At 50.9% G+C, this 20,462-nt stretch overlaps 8 protein-coding genes across 8 annotated transcripts; 2 read left to right on the top strand and 6 right to left on the bottom strand.

Annotated features, from left to right (window-relative positions):
• Positions 1–195: 195 nt before the first annotated feature.
• Positions 196–1,819, bottom strand: CONPUDRAFT_123776 (ATPase V0 complex subunit D). The gene is made up of 5 exons (XM_007770218.1): positions 1,760–1,819; positions 1,599–1,698; positions 1,374–1,545; positions 1,131–1,309; positions 196–1,077 (listed from the first exon to the last, which is right to left on the bottom strand). The coding sequence occupies exons 1-5, from the start codon at positions 1,778–1,780 to the stop codon at positions 461–463; spliced, it is 1,089 nt and encodes a 362-aa protein (XP_007768408.1). The 5' UTR covers positions 1,781–1,819; the 3' UTR covers positions 196–460.
• A 152-nt stretch (positions 1,820–1,971) lies between these two features.
• On the bottom strand, positions 1,972–5,495 carry CONPUDRAFT_137081 (uncharacterized protein). Its single transcript, XM_007770217.1, has 16 exons — positions 5,475–5,495; positions 5,232–5,422; positions 4,856–5,146; positions 4,781–4,801; positions 4,636–4,728; positions 4,475–4,584; positions 4,308–4,424; positions 4,232–4,256; positions 3,824–4,177; positions 3,463–3,771; positions 3,272–3,410; positions 3,120–3,220; positions 2,956–3,066; positions 2,498–2,905; positions 2,373–2,438; positions 1,972–2,314 (listed from the first exon to the last, which is right to left on the bottom strand). The coding sequence occupies exons 1-16, from the start codon at positions 5,488–5,490 to the stop codon at positions 2,150–2,152; spliced, it is 2,517 nt and encodes an 838-aa protein (XP_007768407.1). The 5' UTR covers positions 5,491–5,495; the 3' UTR covers positions 1,972–2,149.
• Positions 5,496–5,758: 263 nt separating this feature from the next.
• CONPUDRAFT_123770 (uncharacterized protein) lies at positions 5,759–7,112 on the bottom strand (the record flags this gene model as incomplete). The annotated part of the gene is made up of 5 exons (XM_007770216.1): positions 5,759–6,052; positions 6,105–6,515; positions 6,568–6,666; positions 6,723–6,818; positions 6,873–7,112. The coding sequence occupies 5 exons, from the start codon at positions 7,110–7,112 to the stop codon at positions 5,924–5,926; spliced, it is 975 nt and encodes a 324-aa protein (XP_007768406.1). The 3' UTR covers positions 5,759–5,923.
• Positions 7,113–7,244: 132 nt separating this feature from the next.
• On the top strand, positions 7,245–7,939 carry CONPUDRAFT_123766 (uncharacterized protein; the record flags this gene model as incomplete). The annotated part of the gene is made up of 2 exons (XM_007770215.1): positions 7,245–7,301; positions 7,390–7,939. 2 exons carry the CDS (start codon positions 7,245–7,247, stop codon positions 7,588–7,590), a joined length of 258 nt encoding a protein of 85 aa, XP_007768405.1. The 3' UTR covers positions 7,591–7,939.
• A 471-nt stretch (positions 7,940–8,410) lies between these two features.
• CONPUDRAFT_55859 (ribosomal protein S12) lies at positions 8,411–9,225 on the bottom strand (the record flags this gene model as incomplete). Its single annotated transcript, XM_007770038.1, has 2 exons — positions 8,411–8,915; positions 8,966–9,225. 2 exons carry the CDS (start codon positions 9,223–9,225, stop codon positions 8,411–8,413), a joined length of 765 nt encoding a protein of 254 aa, XP_007768228.1.
• Positions 9,226–9,982: 757 nt separating this feature from the next.
• CONPUDRAFT_56154 (uncharacterized protein) lies at positions 9,983–10,810 on the top strand (the record flags this gene model as incomplete). Its single annotated transcript, XM_007770060.1, has 5 exons — positions 9,983–10,114; positions 10,168–10,290; positions 10,342–10,396; positions 10,450–10,555; positions 10,606–10,810. Coding segments are annotated over 5 exons (621 nt in total), but the record flags the coding sequence as incomplete, so codon positions are not given.
• An 87-nt stretch (positions 10,811–10,897) lies between these two features.
• Positions 10,898–14,489, bottom strand: CONPUDRAFT_103997 (uncharacterized protein). The gene is made up of 8 exons (XM_007770214.1): positions 13,849–14,489; positions 13,563–13,743; positions 13,354–13,511; positions 13,040–13,293; positions 12,639–12,987; positions 11,994–12,581; positions 11,630–11,949; positions 10,898–11,572 (listed from the first exon to the last, which is right to left on the bottom strand). The coding sequence occupies exons 1-8, from the start codon at positions 14,443–14,445 to the stop codon at positions 11,104–11,106; spliced, it is 2,916 nt and encodes a 971-aa protein (XP_007768404.1). The 5' UTR covers positions 14,446–14,489; the 3' UTR covers positions 10,898–11,103.
• A 626-nt stretch (positions 14,490–15,115) lies between these two features.
• Positions 15,116–16,756, bottom strand: CONPUDRAFT_90018 (alternative oxidase; the record flags this gene model as incomplete). Its single annotated transcript, XM_007770213.1, has 10 exons — positions 15,116–15,188; positions 15,241–15,492; positions 15,541–15,616; positions 15,677–15,759; positions 15,811–15,875; positions 15,926–16,009; positions 16,068–16,185; positions 16,248–16,312; positions 16,375–16,502; positions 16,552–16,756. 10 exons carry the CDS (start codon positions 16,754–16,756, stop codon positions 15,116–15,118), a joined length of 1,149 nt encoding a protein of 382 aa, XP_007768403.1.
• Between the last annotated feature and the right edge of the window lie 3,706 nt (positions 16,757–20,462).

Raw genomic sequence — 20,462 nt, 5'->3', positions numbered from 1 at the left:
TCGAGGTGGCCCTGCATCATCCATCCGCATTTACTATGAAGTGAGAAAGGCAGGGATGTTTGCCGAGTTCGCTAAAGGAGTCCGCACCATTCCATTGGGCACCTCGTACTTCCCAAAGGAGTTGGTCCCAGTTCCTCCATCGTATGTCTCTTACACATGAACTCAGACTTATGGTTGACGGTAGCTTCTTTAGCTGGGTACGTCGCCAGAACAATGTCGTCTTCGAGGGCGTGCACGAAAGCGGAGGGCATTTCGCCGCGTTCGAGAAGCCTACTGAGTTGGTTGGAGATCTGCGCAAGATGTTTGGGAAGGGGGGAGGCGCTTTCGGCATTGTGCCAGGAAAGACAGGTTATGCCTAGGTTGATGAGGGCATCTCGACGGTGTCAACTCAAATCTGCTATGATTTCGTTTCCATGATATGTCAATAGTGAAAAAGCGTGCCTACAACTGTACGAATTAGCTAAAAGATAGGAATAAAGTCTTGAATCCTATCCCTGGCATCCTGTGCAATGCACTCTGCTATCCACGTCAGGTTCCGGATCTCCTGCTCCTTGAGCTTCATATAGCTGTAGAATACGCCATGCTGGAACTGCTGGAGGAACGCCAATTTGTTGAGGTACACCTCCTGACGGAAGAACCGGTCCTCGAGCATTGCCGCCACGCCCGACTCGCCACCATAGTCGTTGGAGGCGCCGCCATTGCCCTGGGCAGAGATGGATGTGTCGAAGAAGGCGCGATACTCGGTCACGTTTTCGCACGCAACGCGCACCTGCTCGATCTCGTCTGCTTTGGCGAGCTGATTGTTGCCGTCGGGGAACAGCCGGCCGATGGCGGGGAAGAGCTTGGCGCGCTGCTCCTTCGAAAGGTCGGTGTCGAATGAGTTGATCGTGATGTTGATCGTGCGGCGGTCCGCCTCGAAAGCGAGCGTACTCTGCATGACGTCCGCTGTTGGGCCACCGAGGGAGGCGCAGTAGTCGTAGAAGTCCTCCAGGTAAGCCTTATAGACAGTGTTTCGAACAATCTCGATGTTCAGGTCATCAAGGTCAGCGGCAGAAAGGCAATCACGGAAGTAAGGGGCTGAAAGAGGTAATCAGAATGTACAAGACAGCGGAGCCTCGAAGTAGACATACCAAGAGGCGTCTCAACGAGCACGCTGTGGTATAGTTCCTCTACATTCGTGGCCACACATAACGCAGGCATGGTATCAAAGACACCCAGCGGATGACATCTCTCCATAAGCTCGTGAGTGTCTCGTTCATGAAGCGTGCCGGTAATCAAGAGCACGATATTGTCGATCATGTAGCCATAGCTGCGCAAGGTACGAAGGGCCTGTCAGTTACTACACTGTAAGGGAGTACGGGCGAAACGCGTACGTGATGTAGTCAAGGAACTTGCTGAGGGGCTCAACTGCGTTGCTCCTGATGAAGTTGAACTGGTCGACGAGGATCTGGGTAGCCTTGTCGGCGATGGTGGTTGTGGAGATGGGGGATGGCTCATTGGCGAGGAAGTTACCATAGTCAGTTGCAGACAGCTGGGTCTTGAAGTCTAATGACCACACAAGTCAGCGCGCTTGCTTCAAACAAGGAAGGAATGCTGACCTTCGAGCGTCTCGCATTGTGTCAGGCTGCTGTAGTGCGACTGGGTCAAGATGCCAGCCTTGTACCCTCGGACGATGCCCTCCAGAAATCCGTTATCAACCTAAGTTAAGAGTTCAAGCGTTAAACAACGACTTGGGATCTTTGAGTGCGGGAAGACTTACATTGAAGAAAAGGCCCTCCATGATTGCGGTGTGGAGGTGTTCGGCAAGGACTCATAGACCAGAGGCCTGCGCCTGCTCGCAGTAGCCGCGGCGCCATCATGAGTACCCGACACGTTCCAAAATGGTAATGGCTTCCCACGTGGCATTCGATGTGGTAACCCTTGCTGACAACTTGACCTGAGTTAGTTTCATCTTTTGAGTGCACATGTATGGGCATGGTCTAGATGTTTGCATCGAGGGTTCTTATCACGGTGGATACAAGGTGATATGCGTGGAGGCTATACTACATTGTAAGGGAACGGCAATTAGTGGAAAAGGTGGTAAGTAGTAAGTGAAACAGTCCATCATAGTCTAGCCAGTGTCCACGCCCAAACGACCCAAGGTGAAACCCTAAACACGCATTCGCTTCGAAGGTCGAACATGGTACTCATCATCGTCACTCTCGTCTACGAGTACCTCCGCAGCGACGTCGGGCCCGTATAACTGCCTACGTTTCTCCAGATCAATCTTTCTGAGGTCCCGCAGCTGTCCAGTCAAAGATTTGTAGAAATCGCTCTGACAGGGACGGAAGGGTTAGGCACATCAATTCCGACAATTAGCTTAGATGGCTTACCTTCGAGACCCGAACCTTGACGTCTGGTGGCGCCTGCCTCTCCAAACGCTTTCTCTTTTCCTTGTACTGCGAACAGACAAAAATGTCAGCAACCGAGAAGATGCTCGCGAAGACTTCGTGCAGACCTTCCTCTGCTCCTCGGAGAGTAACAAAGCAAGATGCTTAATCCAACGTTGCAAGTTCGTCTCAACCCTGCGCTTCTTGGCGTGATTATTCCGTAATGCGATAACGTCACTATCGTCCGGCTCTGGAGCTATGGCCTCGTCGTCTGAATCCGGAATCACATATGATTTGGCGACCTCCACTGCGGAGCGCCTTGGCCTCTTCCGTCGTGATGAGCTCGAAGCTTTCGAAGGGCCAGTTGAGCCACTCGCGTCCAAAGGAAGGCTAATAGGGCTCGACTCTTTCTTAATCTCAGCGCGTGCTTTGCCCTTCCAACGCTTCGTGATCAAAGCCGGTTCTTTACCAAGGTAATCTTCTTCACTGAAGTAAAACTCCGCTCCAAGTTGAATCGCATGATATAGAGACCAAGACTGATTCAGGGATCAGGGGAGCAGAGATATCAGAAGGCGAAGAGACATACTGGTGCTCTCCCGAGGTGGGCGAGTAGCTTGAAGTGTTTCAGAGTGATGGGGAGATGCGATGGTTGGGAGGCGTAATCACTAATTTGTGATGCTAGGAAAATGTGAAGAAGCTAGAAACACGTTAGTCTGAGCCATATTATGCCTGCAATACATAAGGACACACGTGGTCATTGCCATTGATGCTTGCATGAGTCATGAACGTGGCTGCTATTGCACTGTGAGGCGAGAATGTCTCCTTCACCCACTTTCCAACTTGCAGATAGTCTAGGAATCCGCGTTAACAAAGGTGAACCCCAAATATATGTCGAGATTTACCACTAGGGTATTGGAGTTTACCAGAGCCATCAGGGATGTAGGTGCCAGTGTAATTATAACTCGACCGGCGACGATGCCGTGATGGTCCCATCTCATCTTGACGAATCATGTAGGTCAGCGTATCCTGACCAATAGGACCCTGAAAGATGGTAAGCTGTTTGGCTGCAGCATAGCAATCTGAATAATCTTGCCAGGTCATAGACTTCGTCAGGTTGCTGCAAATTTGACACACCATCTTGGGGGTCGATTTCCATGGCCACCTCATCCTCGTCAGAGCCGTCCAATTCCTGGCCATCGTGGGTGTCGGCTGCTTCATCGGCGTACGACGCCCTGATAGCGCTGAAATCTCGACATAATTTGACCTCGTATAGCATGCATGCTTTCTCGTCTTCATGAGGAGGTAGGTCGTGTGTATTTATGGAGTAGTGGTGGAAGGCTTGACTGAGGACCGAATCTGATAGCGACGTATTCCAGTCCCTTAGCTTTCTCAACGTCTTACCCTATCAAAAATGTAAGAGACCCCAAAACCAGACGAAGAAATATTAGGCTGACCTTACAGCCAATTTCCAGACACCTAAAAGTCACTCGCTGTACGAGCTCCCTCACTGCTTTCGATGACAGCCCAACGTAATCTTTGGCTATATCGATAATGGGTACCACTCGTTCTACAAATGGACTTGTCATGATATCGAAGAGGTCTTTCTTCGTTAATGGTGCCAAGCCCAGTGTCTCTATTTTCCGGTACAGCTCTGCGGGAGGTGTGTGATTGTGATAGATGTCGGACACAAACACTGTCAACAGCATCACGAGCCGTACAGCGGGGTCCGAACTAGGAAAATCCTCATGAAGCTGTCGAAGCACCTGGATCGTATGAGAAGAACTAATTGACCGCGTGTTCATAAAGAGCTGTACATCATTCATTAACCTTTTCTGGGAAATTAGCAAGCTGAGTAGGCTCACCTTGATTAGGTCCTCAACCAATGTTCTGAAGGTAATTAGAACGAACGCGCCCCGCGACATTGAAGTCAAAACGTACCCAAGTTCAAACAAAAGCTCTCCAGCCAAATTAAGGGCTTTCAGGGCTTTATACGCAGACTCATTGGACTTGGCTTCCATGCATATCTCCGCGGCAACAGTACGAGTCATAAACATCCTGAATACGTGTTTAACGGTAGCCCCCAAGATGCTCTTCAACATACTCACCTAGGATCAAGCCGTTTCAGCTCCCTGACACTAGAAACTATTTCCCCAGAGCGGTCCTGGCCACTAAGCGTATGCTTCTCAAACATCTTGCGAAAAACGAAGTCACGGTACTGTGCCAACCTCAGTGACCGGATGCTCATCAAGGCAACCTAGTGTCGTACCTTCGTGTCCATGCTAAAGCCATTGGATTGTGCGTAAGGGAGCAAACGCGGCTCGACAGCCAACGCCAGAGGAAATTGGGTCATAATAGGGTCCTACGGTTATTCGGTGAGCCAACGTACTTTGCGCAGCGGAGCCAAAACGTACTTTCGCAGAGAACGGCATGAACTGCGCATATAAGTGTCAAAGATGCCACTATAACACAGAATCATAAGAACCTACCTTAAATTTCTTAAAGATTTCCCGTATATCCTCCCACTTCGTACTCTTTAATTCAGCAGGGAGTCTGCTCTCCTTCAGAAATGCCGTGAACACGGATCCGTCGTCATCTCCCTTGGCAAGCGGGATTTCGCCGTACATGTCGGATGCGACCTTGATGAAGTGCGTAAAGACAGACAGGGGTATCGAGCGTGTCCACTGAGTCTTAACAAAATGTGGTGCCGACCGGAAGTAGTGGTGTATGGCGACCTGCACGAGATACCGGGAGAAACAAGCGCCGCTGGTAATCAGGATCTACAGGGCCGTTATGCTTTAAGCGCCCGTTCACACCTCATGACTGGAAGACCTGGCTGGCCACATATCAAAGACGATTACGCACATCAATGACCTTGTCTGTCATGAGCCTCCCTCTCCCCAAAGCCCAGAACATGGCTTGCATCTTCCCGTATCGAGTGAGGAAATAATGAGCGCGGACATAAGGGTCCCGGGAAACATGGAGAAATCGCTTGGAGGCTAAAGTAAGGTGGGTAGGGTCGTTGAGTTCGTACAGTATGAGCTGTATGACTTCATCTGTGTAGTATTTGAGCAAATCGTGAACAGCTGTGGGGATGTTGTAACACACCGCAGAGGCGTTCCATGACCTCGGGAGTTGTCCACGCCACCAGCTGCGGGTTGAGGATCGCCAAAGACCTTGATGAGGTACTGGGCTTATTGGCAAGCTTTGGTGTTGTGGAAGCGGATGCAAATGTAGTGTGGGTGGGCGAGCTGTCTGTGGAGGTAGTGGTGAGGTAGCAACAGCTGTCCGGACGGGATGGACGCTGGAGGTAACTTAATATCGGACTTCCAAATGGGGTGGAATGGATACCACTCCTCGGGCCTCAAAAAAGTACCAGTGACAATGAAGAGCGATCCTCGGATTAGGCATGCTATAGCGCTTCGGCAGAGGACAATCTAAGGAGTACTTGTGCTGGGTGTATGCGATAATATGCTAAGATCTAGAAGGGCGCGTGTACCTCGAGATAACGACAACTCGCGAATAACGTTATCATCGCGTCGCGGTTCACGTCGAATTCAGAATGTCCGTTTATAGTAACTCCTCCAGACATGCCACGGCAACTTCCAGTCTCGTACCTTCAGCGAAGGGTGAAACGCGTCGAAGTTGGCTACCTCCAGCCGTTTCAGATATGACGCAGCGGGTACCTATGGGGCGACTACGTTTGTAACACATTGTGATAGGACGGAAGCCACGTACCGCAGTTAGGAATATCGGCATAGCTTCCGCTGGCACCTTCCCACCCGTCTCCTTAAACATCTCCCGTGCAGTAAGCAGGTGGTCGTTCGCGATCGTAGCAAACTCGAACACCGCGTCTTCTAGCTTAGGCGAAGATTTCCTCGTCCTGAACACCTCTTCCTGGCTGACACCATGCTTCGCAGTGATCTCGGCAGGAATAACCATTTGACCTTTGGAGATGTGGAAGGGTAGCGCGCGTAGCAGAGTGGCTAGGCTAGAAGCTATGCCGACATGAGATGCGGCATGTGAGAGGTCATGGGATGTTAAGGAAAATTGAGAAAGAAGTAAGTAAAGGAGGGTCGAAGCTGTGGATTCTGCGTGCGACGTCAGTGAATCCATGGTCAAGTGGGTGGGATTCTGCAGCTCATTATCCTAGCGAGAACGTCAAAGAGGGGCCGAAGCGAGGGAAGAGAAAGTGACGAACACGGGCATCAATGATACGTTTGAGATGATAGGGTGCCGACTTCAGTGACGTGATGTTGTCGTGGAGAGCCAGAGCTACTGGGTGCCTAGGAGGTTTACCCTGTAGCAGTGTGAGCTCGAGCTATACTCGCAAGCTGGAGCAGAGAAGACGCATACATTCGCACTATCCTTAACAGCGTCTCTCCAGAATTGCATCCTCATCTGGCCTAGCACGGCATTGGACACTGACTCCTGCACAGACGCAAGCTCAATCTGCCACAGAGGAAGCTTCAGCTTCGTCCAACATGTCTCTAAAGGAATACCTACATAGAAAGCCCTGAGGGCATAATACCCACTTTGACGGTGTCTGGGGTAGAACTTTGACGTCAGGTAACCCTCATAGTCATGTTTTTGGACGTATTCCTCGCAGTACTGGCGCGGATTGGCCGAGCCGCTTGCGGCAGTGGCGACTGTGCGCTTCCTGGAATAAGCGAGACGAGATGGCCTAGCGACACTGCGGGAGAGCTCAGCTGCAACGCGCTGAGGAACGCGACGAGTAAAGATCATGAATGACGACTTCCAAGCAAATAGCTTGACACGAAGGAAGAAGTAGCTCGGGCCGCGCGGAACCGGAAATGATCTCCGTTATGACCGCACCGGCCGAAGCTTCTAAGTTAGCCCTTTCGTTCCAATCCCGCCATGTCCCAGAAATCAGGGTTGCAGAAGGACGTGCTTGCTCTCTTCAGACGGTATGCTGTAAAAGCCCTGCTGCTACAACACCGGGAAACTCACTTCCCTTCGTAGAGCCCTTCGCGTAGTTCGCACGAAGCCCGAAGCTGTCCAGCCAAAGTTTCGTGCCTTTTTGACGTACAACTTCCATACACAAGCCAACTCCGTCTCTAGCCGGGATGTCGCTGCAATTGAGCATCTCTTACGGAAAGGCAAGAGGCAAATAGAAATGCTCGAGCACCCTTCTATCAAAGACTGTTACGTCTCTCAGACCATGCTGGAATGGAACACTGCTCGGTACAGGGGTTCCTCATAGTATACTGGGAAGCGCCCGTCTTGGTGTTCGTTCTTGGACGCAATCCGACGAAACTAAGCATTAAAGATGATTACACAGGTGGTGTAGCGGTAGAGAAGATAGAAGTCTAATAGGAGCACGAAGCCACGAGTAATGCGATACCTTGGGTTCGGCAATCGATCATCCCCTTCGCGCCTTCATCCTCTCTGCGCGAGTCAAGCGAGGTGTCTCGCCCTCCTTTTCCTTGGTCTCGGCAGCCTGCTGTTCGGCAAGGGCATTCATATGGGATTCATAAAGTAGTCTCCGTTCGTTGAGCACGTATTTTATCCGCGCCATAGATTTTCTGCACTATATTCATATTCAGCAATCCACCCCTCTTAACCAAAAGTTGTACGGACGAACCTGGTGCAGCTTCTTATTACCAGCCAAATAGCCCGCATTCTGGATACCCAGGCGGCGAGCCTCTTCACGCTGGGTGGCCAGGAGATTACGCTCGCGTAGCAGAACGTACCATAGAGTGTGGAGGTCCTTGAAGCTCTTGCGTCGTAGCTCGGCTGCCTTCCAGGAGCGCCCTGTAGATAGACGAAATGAGCATGCACAGTATATATGAGCGGCGCGCTACTCGCCTGTATCTCTCCCTCTGTCGTCTCGAGGTTCAAGTGTCTCGTACTGTAGTTCTCCGTCTTTCTCCTTCTGCCTGAAGAAGGCGTACAAAGGGTGGTCTGACCTGACCTCGACATTATGGTGTGGCCGGAGAGCACCTCCGTTCCATGGCTGAAGGTTGGGTTGCTCAGCACCTGGCGCATTAATCAGAGTCGAGGGGTCGAGATGCGGGACGTCATTAGAGCTCCATCTGACGCGCTGCAAGGGGCGCAGGAGGGTTTGCGAGCGCGCTAACCGGAGGATTGAGGCCATGAACGCGACGGTGGACTGAACTCTTGGCAGCGAAGGTTTTTGACCAAAGAAGTGCTTTCCGCTTTCGGCCCGCGCGAGCCTGGGGACTGATAGTAAGCGCTAAAATACATACGCACACAGAATCTGCTCTGTTTTCCAAAGCCTTCACTCTTTTGTTCACCCGAATGCGCACCATGATATTAGGAATATTGCATGAAGCATTATGTTTTGTATGTTCTAGGAGTTCTATTCTAATGATGGCAAATGCAGAATGACAAGTTTCCGAGGAAAAGAAGGGGTTTACTTCTTTGGTTTCTTGGCTGAAAGACATCACAAGTTCAAAGCTGAAGCAGAGATAAGTACGACACAAGTACTGACCTCCGTATTTACTTCTGGCCGACATACGGTTCACAACTCCTCCGAAGTCCAGAGAACCACGGACAACCTTATAACTGCACAAGAGTAAGTCCTAGTTCAGTGGCCGAAAAATAAAAGCACGCACCGGACACCGGGAAGATCCTGCGCGCGCCCACCACGGATGGTAACAACACTATGTTCCTGAAGGTTGTGGCCCTCTCCCTGAATGTATGCCTGGACGGTCTGGCCGTTGGTCAGCTTCACTCGAGCGACCTTCCGCTTGGCCGAGTTTGGCTTCTTAGGCGTGGCGATGAAAATCTGCGCGCAGACACCCTTCTTTTGAGGACAGACATCCAGCAGAGGTGACTTGGACGCCTTGATTTTCTGTGGGCGTTTGCGCCGCATAGACTGGTTAAGCGTCATGGAAACTATTGGTGAAGAGAAGAAAGAGCGACATGAGAGAAGCGAGAGCGTGGAGGGCGTTGAGCGAGGCTGTATCTGCGTTCGCAAGAGCTGAGACCCAGCAAGCGCCCAGTTGCGGAGGGCTGGCAGCATGTCTGCTCGTGCTTTCGGTCACACCGATGCTGGGACTTTGACTGTCTGGAGAATAACAGAGGCCGGCTGTTGCCGGCAAGTATTAAACGCGAGGACGCCTGCCCTAAATTCGTACAGAACGCGACGCGTCTGACACCTATTAGACAACCCACTCACCCTATTTTAACCATGCCGACCGCTGGATCATCTCGCCGGAAAGCCAAACGCGAACCATCAGATGTCATTGAAGAACATGACCCATCCCAGACTCATCGTGACGATGTGGACGAGGATAGCGACAGTCAGCCCCGGAGGCGTGCCAAGAAGGAGAAGAAGTCCAAAGCCAGACGGGCTTCAGCGTCACCCGAACCAGCAATAGAAGAAGACGAAGAAGATGAGGATGAGCGCATAGACGTTGAGAACTTCCGTGATCAGCCGCTTGACCGAAGTCATGCGGCAAAGTTGGACGGAATTGCCAAGGACTGGGAGACACTCAGAAAGAATATCCATGCAGGCACTTTCAGCCTCGTTCAAGGTACTGCCATGTCTATGGCTGAAACGCTAGAAGGGGACGAGGCGATGGAGGTGAGCATACCGCCACACCTTGTTCGTGGCACATCTAATTCCTGATGCATTGATGGAGTCTCTGACGCAAGTGGACGAGATTATGCGGAACTTGCTGAACATCGATCATGAAATGAAGTCTCACGAAGAAACTCTCAAAGAGATGTATCAGAAAATAATCGTGGAAGAGCCAATTGTATTTGCAACAGTTGCGTTGAACTAGCGATGCAAGCTGACGTTGAATGTTAGGATAACGCTATGGAACGTTATGACAATGGGCTAAAGCAGCGAATAGAGGATTTCAACTCAAAAACTTCACGCCAGAAATATGCTTCGTCGAATGATTATGTTAAATTCAAGCAAGGCGTGTTCGTGAGTAGATATCCCCAATGCCTTTCGTACCCTTTGTCTCATTTGTCTCAGGAAACCCAAAACCCGGACATGGCTATCCCTCCTATCAACGCCTTCATCCCCAAGGGTTTGCCTTTTTATCTCGGTTCTATTTCGAACTTAACAACGTCGCTATTCTAGAGGACGGCGATGAAAGCGACGACGACGATGACCTCGAGATTGGTGGTGTCACTCAAGATTATAAATGCCCAATCAGTCTTACTCTTCTGGTAAACCCCATGGCATCGTATGTACATGAGCTTCTTTTCCTACTTATATGCTGACGTGCTACTTCAGCCGGGTATGTAATCACTCCTTTTCCGCCGTGGCTATACGGGAATACCTCGGTCGTGCTACGAAACCCTGCCCGGCAACGGGGTGCAACGCACAAATCTCGATGAACGACGTGCACCCCGACAGGGACCTGGAGAAGAAAGTCAGATTGGTAGCTCGGAGAGCCCAAAGAGAGCAAGACGACAGTGATGCCGAGGTTATTGAATGAGTTATCAGCAGATACTTCGAATTCCGTCGCTTTTTCATGGATCTAAATTAAACCCACGCACCCTGTGCAGTATTGCTTCAGTTCGGGGCTTTGTACATTGTCCATTAAACATTATGCACTGGTAATTTGTCTCGTAGTAGGGTACGAAGCAGGGGTATAGATGCGGTGAAATGCAACAAACCTTGCAAATGCGATCGAATAATCCTAATTGAATAATCCTAAGATGAATGAGAAACTTATAACGATAATAGAAGTAGAAAGATGCAGCTGGTAAATGTGTTGGGTATCTTGTCTCAGCTCTCCTTCAGCTTGCCCATGCCCCTCAACAGGCGCTCTCGGTCTACATTGTCCCTGGCCATTTTATCAAGCTCGTGGTTAAGCGCCCAGCACCAGGTGTCGCGCTCTATCTTACTTCGGGTTCGGAAAACAGCGATGTGATTCTTCGCCGACAGAGAGGGTATATTCGAGGTGTTCGTTTGACCCATTGCGGATGAGGGTGGGGATTTATTCTTGCGGTACCATATAATGAAGAGCGTGTCTTCTTCTGGATCTTCGGTCTCCAGTCCGTCATTGTAATGCCTAGCTATGGCAGTGTTATCAGGTCTGAACTCTTCCCGCCGGAGAGTCAATGCTGCAAGATAACCCGAGCAGACGTAGGCATCCAATAGGCTTATTTCCTTCGAGCGACGGTGATGTAGAGGACTGCGGGGGCTGACGTGGTATTGTATCAGATGACCAGCGACGAGGAAGAGTTGGACGAGCCTGAGCCATCGTTTCCATTGAGATACGTATAAGAGCTCAATCAGGAGTTTGACGTACTTGTATTGTCCACGGAGGCCCTTCCGCACAAAGGCTCTCCCGCTCTTTATGATTGGTCTGCATCCCAGCAGAACACACCAGTGATATAGCGAGCTAAGCGCGGGCATAGGTGCTTCGGGGTCGGTGAGCGGCTCAGGAGCATGATCTGAGCCGTGTTGCTGGTGGCACTTGGTTACGCGCGGTGTCAATCGCAGCTGGCGGCTGGCCGAGTAAGCCACCTCCATCTCGTCGTGTGCATCGATGCGATGCCGTTGCTTCCAGTAAAGCACAAGCGACCTGAGCCGCATTAGCCACTCGAGACATACGTTACAGGAATAGGCCTGGAAGAGTCAGCTTAGCACTACATGCAATGTGTGAGAGTCACCTCAAATCGAACGATGGTTCCGCTTTCCATGATGATCTCGAAAGATCGCTTGAGTCGTAGCCCCGGCTTGTTAGTGGCATTGCTTAGTCCTGCTTCACCACCCTCATCCTCATTGTCGCTACCATCCGGGTCAAACAGAGAGAATTCCGGATGCATGTTGTAATCCGCTGCCTCCTGCGTGAGCTGGGTTACATCAACTTGAATATGGGGTGTCGGATCTGTCGCTCTGCGAACGAGTAGGATGTGCCGCAGGTCTATGACCCCATAAGCGGTCTGAACCTGCTTTGATTCTCGATGGGATTCTTCATTCCGTAGAGAGTGCACAATGTCATCCGCTGGAGGCAGCACGCCGCTAGAGAGGTGAACATTTGGTGGCGTTGGTGGGCCTGCAGAACCTGGCGCGAGGAAGAACAGATTTCCATCATGGGTCGACACGTAGACCTCCTGCTTGACTTGCGTGCGAGGTTTAATCCGGTTAAGATAGCCCTCGAGTCCGGGCGGTTCTTGCATCTTAACACCATTTGAAAGGTGAAGGGTCGACGGAAAATGCTCTTGTAGACGAAGTTCCAGCTGAGCAGGTTTGCCTGCCTGCAGTCAGAGTCGACGACTGCTAACTAAAGCATGCTCAGTGTAAATCAGACGTACCTGTTTTAAGGCCATCCCGCAGAGCATTGCCCAGTCTCTCGAATTGCCATCCACATCCTTGTCCCACCATATCCAATCGAGTTTCGCCTCCGAGCGCCATGCCAGCTCTATTGATTTTCCCACCGCGTCTTTCTGAGATATAATTGCTTCCCAATCGCTCATTACAGCGGAACCCGAAACTTCTTTAAGGGAGTTTCGGACGAGGTTGATGATATTCGACTTGCTGAACATAGCGAAAGCCTTATCGAGGTCCGTCGTGTCGCCCACGGGGACAGCCAGTTTTATTCGGCTGTCGATATTCGGACATCGTATCTCGAGAGAAGTTGGGATTTCACCACCGAACTTCTGCCTGTGTACTGCATGTCAACTTCTTTAAATTAGAAAAGACAACATGTACGCACCAGAGGTGCCATACCCAGTCCACCGCCCTTGTCCGGCTTTTGGTCTTGAATATAAAGACGTTTGTCCCGACCTTCGCCAGATGAAAGATTTGTCGAGCTTTGGTCTCGCCATTGTGGACTGGTGTTGGAGGACAAAGAATGCAAAATGAAAGATCCGTGAACGAGTAAAGGGACACTTGGGTCCGTCGAGATCTCAAAGGGATAACAAACGCCAAGTGTTTGTGACCAGTGACCCATTCCTTCCCCGGCATGCTCTGACGACGTGTATGTTACTTAATATCACTGCCGCCAGACTCAGAATCTGGAAGACTCACGTAATCCTCGTATAGTTCTATTCTGTCCTTCCTCCATACCACGAGAAACTCTGCCCAGTCTTCATAACGTAAGTGACTGGTCACTCGATTCTCGTGTTCATTGAACGTCCGTGAGAGATTCTCTGACTTCGTGTAGCTTACTCTAACGAGCATACGATCTTATCAAAGCTTAGATACTAGATATAAATTGGTGGAAAATGTTGGCTTACCTCGATAAACGATACCCTCTCGATTTAAAGGAGGGGTGTCCACCTCAGCGGTCGCTCCCGCACTCGTTTCGTTCACTTCATCTCCGGACCTATTCAACACTTCACTGGGTGCTGCCGGCTCCTCTGAGGTAAGCTGAAGCTGAGGTGTTGGCGGTTCATCGACATAATGAACGTTCTTGCGCTCCTTGGATCCTTCGAAACGCGATATATTCCGAACGAGGATGCCGTCGCTACGAGCATCAGAAGCGCGAGCTCCGAGTATTGGACGTCGATAAGTCTCAGCAACAGATTTGTTGCGATTCAAAGACATCTCAGGAACAATGAGTGCTTCCGTGGATGCGGCGTGGTAGCTTGCGCCAGTTAAGTTAGGAGAGGGCGAGGCATTCATAAAGCCGCGCGTTTCTGACGTCTCTGTGTTAGAGTTCACAGGCTGCAGAGCATCTCCATTAGTGGCTGGGTGTCCTTCAATGCTTGAAAGAGAAGAGTTCGCAGTGACAAAAGAGCTTTCCCCAACGGTAGAAGGCACGAGGGAGACGGCATGCGTGTCTCTGGTCGAAGATGAGCTCCGAGGTGGGTCTGCCAATGATGGGCCTGCAGGCGGATCTTCTAGTATGTTTACTCCCAGGACATCGCCCACTTCAAATGAACCGCCCACCCACTGCGTGGTAGCAGTGCTGCCAACTGTACGTCTTTTCAGCCCGCCACCCCATTCACTCCTCTGCCACCGCTCGAGCATGTCATCTCGCATGCCTTGACGCGTAGCTTCCTCCCAGTCGTCAAATTTGCCACCCATCCTGAGGAAGAAATGAAGTGCATGATGTTCGATGATCCTACTCAGGCTTGAAGTACTGGAGTCGTCACTAGGCACGACTGAAGGTTGCATAGCGTGTCGTCTTGAGAACCAGCCAGAGGTCTTGTCGTTGACGGAGTGCGTCCTCCTACTGGCCTCTTCAACCACCTTCTCTGGCATAGGTCCGAGAAAAAAGCGTTTATGGGTGTGGTGGTCATAGGTTGAAGTGGGCTGTCCTGGCGGCGAGTGCGCTACCGGAGGTGGTGTTACGCTCGCCTGCGATGCAGACATCTGGTTTGATGTGAATAAAGATGAGTGAAATGGGGGTGTAAAGGTGAAGAAGGCCTTGGGGGCTCAGGAGGAGGCTCAGGGAACTCAGTCCCGCCTGTCGAAGAGGGGCGCATTCGACTGTCCCCTGGAACCGATCCGCGAGATGTCATTAGGTCACAACAACCCCTAACCCCAGTCTGTGGTTCCCTTCTCTCTATGGCGTGATTGGTCCCGGCCAATACTGTAATATTTCCTCGATCAACGAAGATCCATGAGCATACAATTATAGTAATGTACTGAGTCCGACGGAACTAAAAGTCTTGTTGTCCTGACTTTATTCATTGTCCAGATCTATGACGTCGGGACTATACTACAGCGGAGTGGGGATTAAGGCATTCAAAGTGCCGACATGTACAAGTTCTAAGCACTAGACCATAGGTACGTATAGATAAACATAAAGATCTAGCAAATATCTAGAGAAAGTTCGAGGAAATCACTGGCGTCTACCGCGTTCTAAGAGTTCACGAGATTCTTGAACGTATTTTTCTGCTTCAGAACGTTCGAATCTGCGAGATAGATCAGCCGGCGGAAAACGAGTAGTAGCAAGGGAAAGCTCACCCTAACTTTTTGCCCTTCACATGCATGTCTGGCTCACGGAAGGCAAATGGGTTCACGTCGGTTGGGGCGTCAAGGTTGGCGAGGCTATGGTTGACGAATCGATGTGTTGATTCATCGGATCTAACCGCGTATATTACGTCCAATAGGTTAGCTTCTGGGTGCAAGCGCCAGTAGTCCTTGGCAATCTCGGGAGCCGGCATGTTCGACCATGCTGGCAGCCTTCCTGCCTCTATCTCCTCTATGCATCTAGTGCTTGATGGAAGTGAGTAGCGATATATCGCATGTAACTTCAGCGCGTACTAGGTCACAACGGCTTCCTCCTCGAGATAGCCAACGAAGCGATGGCAAATGCGCGGTGAGATCATGTAGGAAAGGACTGGAATTCAAACATGATGAATCGAGGTTAATCGATGACGCGAATGCATCAATGACTCACAAAAGACGTTGAAGAAGACGCCTTGTGCACCAAGCACTAGTGCTCGGAAGAATAACGATGGTTGCTTCAGCGTCATGAATGTCCTGCCAAACATTAACATTTCTCTAAATGTCACGGTTGGGAGATCAACATACATCAGATGCATTCTCTCGTTCTCGGCCTCTTCGAGTAGCGTGTGAATCCATCCTGAGTCTCTCCTCTGCCATGCGCGTAAGCAAACGCGTTTGTCAGAGACCCAGTGCCGCTCACCATCAGCCGCAGGCTACCAAGGTGACGAAGCATCGCTGCCACCATTCCTGGCACGCCTGCGATTGATTCTAAGAATAGGATTCGCTAAATGCGTCATCAGGTTACAACACTTTGGTTTTCATGTGGTATTGGGGTGACGAACACTGAGCCATGCGCGTTCTGTGAGCACGTATCCGCCCTTTTGAAGTTCCTCAAGGGACATGTCGTGATTAGGTGGGATAGGTTTATGTTTGTATCCCGAGACGAAGTCAAAGCCCCATCTGAGTGATATCCACACGTTAATCCGAGCTGTCTCAAGATCGCCGTACGAGACCGTGCTCACCGTGCAAGCCGAACCAAACTGGAGGCAAATTTATCCGAGAGCGTCTTTGCATCACGGTGAAGAACCTACACCATGGGTATTACTAGATAAGCAGGAGGTACACAAATGAAATGCGAGGCGAACGCACATCGACCGCCTTCATCTCCTCAGGCGTATAGACCGGGTGGAAAAGCACCCAGTCACCTTGGATCGTTGTCGAAGGCACGGTGCTGACCGCGTCTGCGTTTGTTAACGCCTTGGTTGCGGGACCATCGTCTACTTGTTGTTAGCGCGTGACTACGTAGATGTGGAAGAAAGTACTTACGGCGATGAATGCCTTCTACCCCCTGCGCTGCGCCTTCGTTGGCCTGCTTCCTCTTGAGCGAATTGTTTTGTGCAGCTCCAGTATGAAGCAGGTGCCGGAAGGGTGCTTGACAGGGGCTAATTATGCATGGGGTTGTGCTACGCACGATAATGCTGGGGATTGCGCGCGTTAGCGTCCTAGCGCTGGAAACAGCGAGCAGGGACATTGTGGTAGTCGATTTGCGATTGGGAAGAGTTAAGTGAGGTGTGTGGAGTAATGTCAGGAGATGAAACATAGCACTTTTATCTAACCTGCTCCTCCGAGTCAACCCGAAAGCACCGAGGTCTGTTCTGGTCTGTTCCGGATCTTTGTCGTTGGTGAGTCAGACGCGTGACTTTGACGCACGGGACCGCCTTGCACTTTGTGCTGTAATGGGCGCTTAGTGCTCAAACGCTCATTGGTTACATCGAGAGAGCGTTTAGTGACTGCTAAGCGTCGATTTAGTGACATTCCCTGGTTCATATTTACAAGCAGCAGTCCGAGCAAGCCCGCGTCGCGGTCCGTAAAACGAGTGGGAAAGTGACTCGAAGTCCAACCTCAGTTCAACGTCCGCGAAGGTAGATTCGATTACGTAATGCTCCCTAAAAAGGAAATCGACTTAGAATGAACTTTGAAGAAGGTCGATGGAGTTCAATTTACACAAGGTTTATGACCTTGCTACTATCTTTAAGGAGCGGGTATCGCGGATAAATATGCTGAGCAAGACCCGAACATTTTACAGTCATTTTTAACAGGGGCAGTGTGGTTTGGACGCTTACACTTCACGTGGTTGCAACGTGTTGACGGTCAGGCAGCTCAAGCCACGCCGTGACGGCGGCGTCGCCGGGTGGTAACCCCTCCGAAAAAAATCAGGTCCAGCAGCACGATAAGGGTAGTCAGCGGGCGTAAGTAGACTTCGCCATCCCCTTCTCTGCCAATGCTGCAGTACAGTTGCATGGCATGTACAAAAGTCAAACTCTGATAAGAAGAGCAACTTGAAGGTTCCGCACTGTCGCTCATCCATTCAACACCTGACCTCTGTCATGAGTCATCGCATATAGGTTCGATTACGAAAGAGAAAGTGGTCACAAGCGAGAAGCAGACTAGAAGACTAGGGTTTGTGGTAGTTCAGGGTGCCCTTGAGATATTTCTTTGTTGGGTCACTCAGGACGAATGGACAGCGTCCGTCAGCGCTGGCTCCGACCCTCCATTTTCAGGCGATCCACGATCAACTATTCATCTCGGTGAGAATAAGGTGAGAATAGCGGGAGGAAGATAATTCAGCATGTTGGAAAGTTAAGATAGACCTAACGAACGAGGCAAAGGAACAACGTAGTGAGCCATGGCGTCGGTTTAGCAGGATCTTCGACGACCCAGAAGTGGTAGGTTCGTGAATTCCGGAACTCCAATAAGGCGGGAAGCCTTTTATGCTTCCTAATAAGTAGTGCCATTGTGGCTTGACACGCTATTGGATGCATGAGCACTGGGGGTACTCGCAGCAAACACGGATTCATCAAGATCGGAGAGGCATATACTCCGGCGATCGTTGTCTGACGATATGGAAGTAGGAAAAATCCCAGGCTAGACCCTGTTGGTACCATCTGACCAGCAAGTTCCGTGTCCATAAGCGGAAGACATCCAGACAGCCCATGACGGTCGTCAAACGTTTTATCTCTACGCCGTCGAGTAGGCACCGCCAATGCCGAGTGAGCGGAACCTACAACAGCTCAGGATCGATAGTAGTCTTGCAATAAAGGGGTTCCGAGGCACTATAAACTGGGTAAGATTGTCAGGAGAGGTAAGTTGGTAGCTGTGCTAATAGTATACAACAGCGGCTGAGAGGAACCGACTGCGCATGTTCCATCAGACACGTTGCCTGTGGCTCCATCGATAGACAAGCCTAGCATCAACTATGGACCCTCAAGTGGAGATTATTTCCGAGGCACCAGGTGGTGACCGTAAGCTTGGCTCGGTCAGAGTCGAAGCACGACATGTTGCGCTGCAGAGACTAGTCAGGAGTAGGCTTGGGTGAAGTCAGCTCGCTCCCCAAGATGTCAGAGAGAACGATGATGCAGTGATACAGTCATATTATTAGCATCATGTTCTCTCTTCCAGAAGATCGAGTTGATAGATAGACGGTACGGCGCGGTGAGGTCGTCGGAGATCAAACAATAGAGGGAGCCGATGCCCGTGAGTTACTACATCTTGGATAGTCGCTTCATTTGAGTTGAGGAACCAATGTTTTAGGAGCCGCAAACATGTGGGTTGGCAGGCTATCAAATTATAATAAAACGCTGTCAGTTTCGTAAACGGTATATTATATTCAGGAGAATGTTTCAACGAGCCAATGAGATCAGAAGTGGATCGCCGAGTCGGTGCTGTGCCAATTGCGAGCGAGTGTACCGATTTACAACGCCGTTGCGACGAGTCCGCCGAGGAAAACAAGACACTCGACAGGATAGCGACAATGGGTAGAGCGTCATTTGTACGACATGAGCTCGGAGAGCCACGAAGGGGGACGAGGAAGACAAGGGCAGCCGGGTCCCGGAAAGGAAAAGGGAAGTAAAGAGGCGGGCGCTTCAAGGGCGTAATAGTACAGAGGTAACCTTGCTTCGCTTCGATGCCAGTTTCTGGCTACAAATTCTGTGCCCGTCCTATATAAGCTCCTTGGCTCTCTTTAGCCACAACCTTCCCCTCCTCCTTGTACTCGGTCACCACCCCAGATGGTAGCAACGTCTTAATGGAACATACTGAACATTACGCTGATGTGCAGGGATCCATGTACGCGTCTGAAGCCGAGCATGTGCGCTTCACCCGTAGTTCACCACTGACAATCACACCTGTTGTCTTCATCTAGTCCTTGGTCGCAGACCAGCCTGCGAAGTGTATCCTCCTCGGGGCCCTTGTCGCCCGCCTACTCAGTCCCGGGCCACGCCTTAGATCGGGCTTACAACTCGCCTCCAGGTTCTACCTCTTATACACCGCAACAGCACGCGCATCACGCCAGTTTCCCTCATTCCCCAACCGGCCCATCCAATGAGAACACTATGATGCTCTCGCAGCAGATTCCAGGCAGCATAGGTCCAGCCAGAGCCGTGCCCCGCCGCATGAACACGCGCGCTAGGTCAGCGCTCAATGGAATGCAGAGGAATCTACACAGCGATCAGCACACGACAAACGGCGATGATGTAAGTGTGCCGTGTAACGATTTCGAAAACCCTCTCACGCGAAGCGCTAGCCCCTCTATTACCCTTCCGCCTTGAAGATATTGTCTCGTCCTCAGACGCCGAGCCATGCTGGTGGCGAGCCTGTCCATCAAAACATGGTGTCCGGTACATCGCAGCCCTCGCTTCCCTCGCCTCAATACATGGCCACGTTTAACATGACTTCAAACTCTCCTCTGGGTTACTACCCCTCGCATTCACGTTCTAATTCTAATTCAACTAATCCACGTTCGACCTCGCCGTCCTCTACCGTGTCGGCATTGACCTCGATTTCATCCTCTGGGTCGGCACATAATTCGCATACATATACTGCATATCCTTTACCAACGACCCCTGGTGGGCTCGTTGCTCCTCGTTCCACTGCCAAGCCACGCAAGCAGCGACTGTACAACGTCGACCGCAAGAACATTTGCATTTATCACAGAGATAATCCAAACGCCAGACAGGAAGATATAGCGGCACATTATGGGGTTGAACGCAGCACGATTAGCAAGATCCTCAAGCAGAAGGCTAAGTGGATGAATCTACCCGACTCCGAGGACATGCGCGCATCAAAGCAAAGGTGAAGCCCCTATTTCTCAGCATACCATGCTGTACTCAGTCGACCCACTTTGTCATTGCACAGGCCTTCGAAATTTCCCGAAGTCGAGGGCGAGCTCGTCACCTGGC

This window comes from Coniophora puteana (genome assembly GCF_000271625.1).
Source record: "Coniophora puteana RWD-64-598 SS2 unplaced genomic scaffold CONPUscaffold_6, whole genome shotgun sequence".
Taxonomy (NCBI): domain Eukaryota; kingdom Fungi; phylum Basidiomycota; class Agaricomycetes; order Boletales; family Coniophoraceae; genus Coniophora; species Coniophora puteana.
This window is presented reverse-complemented; position numbering and strand designations above follow the sequence as displayed.

Excerpts from the sequence above, each read along its gene's own strand:
- CONPUDRAFT_137081 (XM_007770217.1), bottom strand. Across the intron at positions 4,425-4,474 it reads CTGAAACGGCTTGATCCTAG|GATGTTTATGACTCGTACTG; the intron begins GTGAGTATGTTG and ends ACACGTATTCAG. Across the intron at positions 3,067-3,119 it reads GCATCAATGGCAATGACCAC|CTTCTTCACATTTTCCTAGC; the intron begins GTGTGTCCTTAT and ends ACGTGTTTCTAG.
- CONPUDRAFT_123776 (XM_007770218.1), bottom strand. The coding sequence starts at position 1,780 with ATGGAGGGCCTTTTCTTCAAT. Across the intron at positions 1,546-1,598 it reads ACAATGCGAGACGCTCGAAG|ACTTCAAGACCCAGCTGTCT; the intron begins GTCAGCATTCCT and ends TGTGGTCATTAG. Across the intron at positions 1,078-1,130 it reads GCTCGTTGAGACGCCTCTTG|CCCCTTACTTCCGTGATTGC; the intron begins GTATGTCTACTT and ends TACCTCTTTCAG.
- CONPUDRAFT_103997 (XM_007770214.1), bottom strand. The coding sequence starts at position 14,445 with ATGCAACCTTCAGTCGTGCCTAGTGACGACTCCAGTACTTCAAGCCTG. Across the intron at positions 13,744-13,848 it reads CTTTGAATCGCAACAAATCT|CGCAAGAACGTTCATTATGT; the intron begins GTTGCTGAGACT and ends GGATCCAAGGAG. Across the intron at positions 12,582-12,638 it reads GCGGGATGGCCTTAAAACAG|GCAGGCAAACCTGCTCAGCT; the intron begins GTACGTCTGATT and ends CTCTGACTGCAG.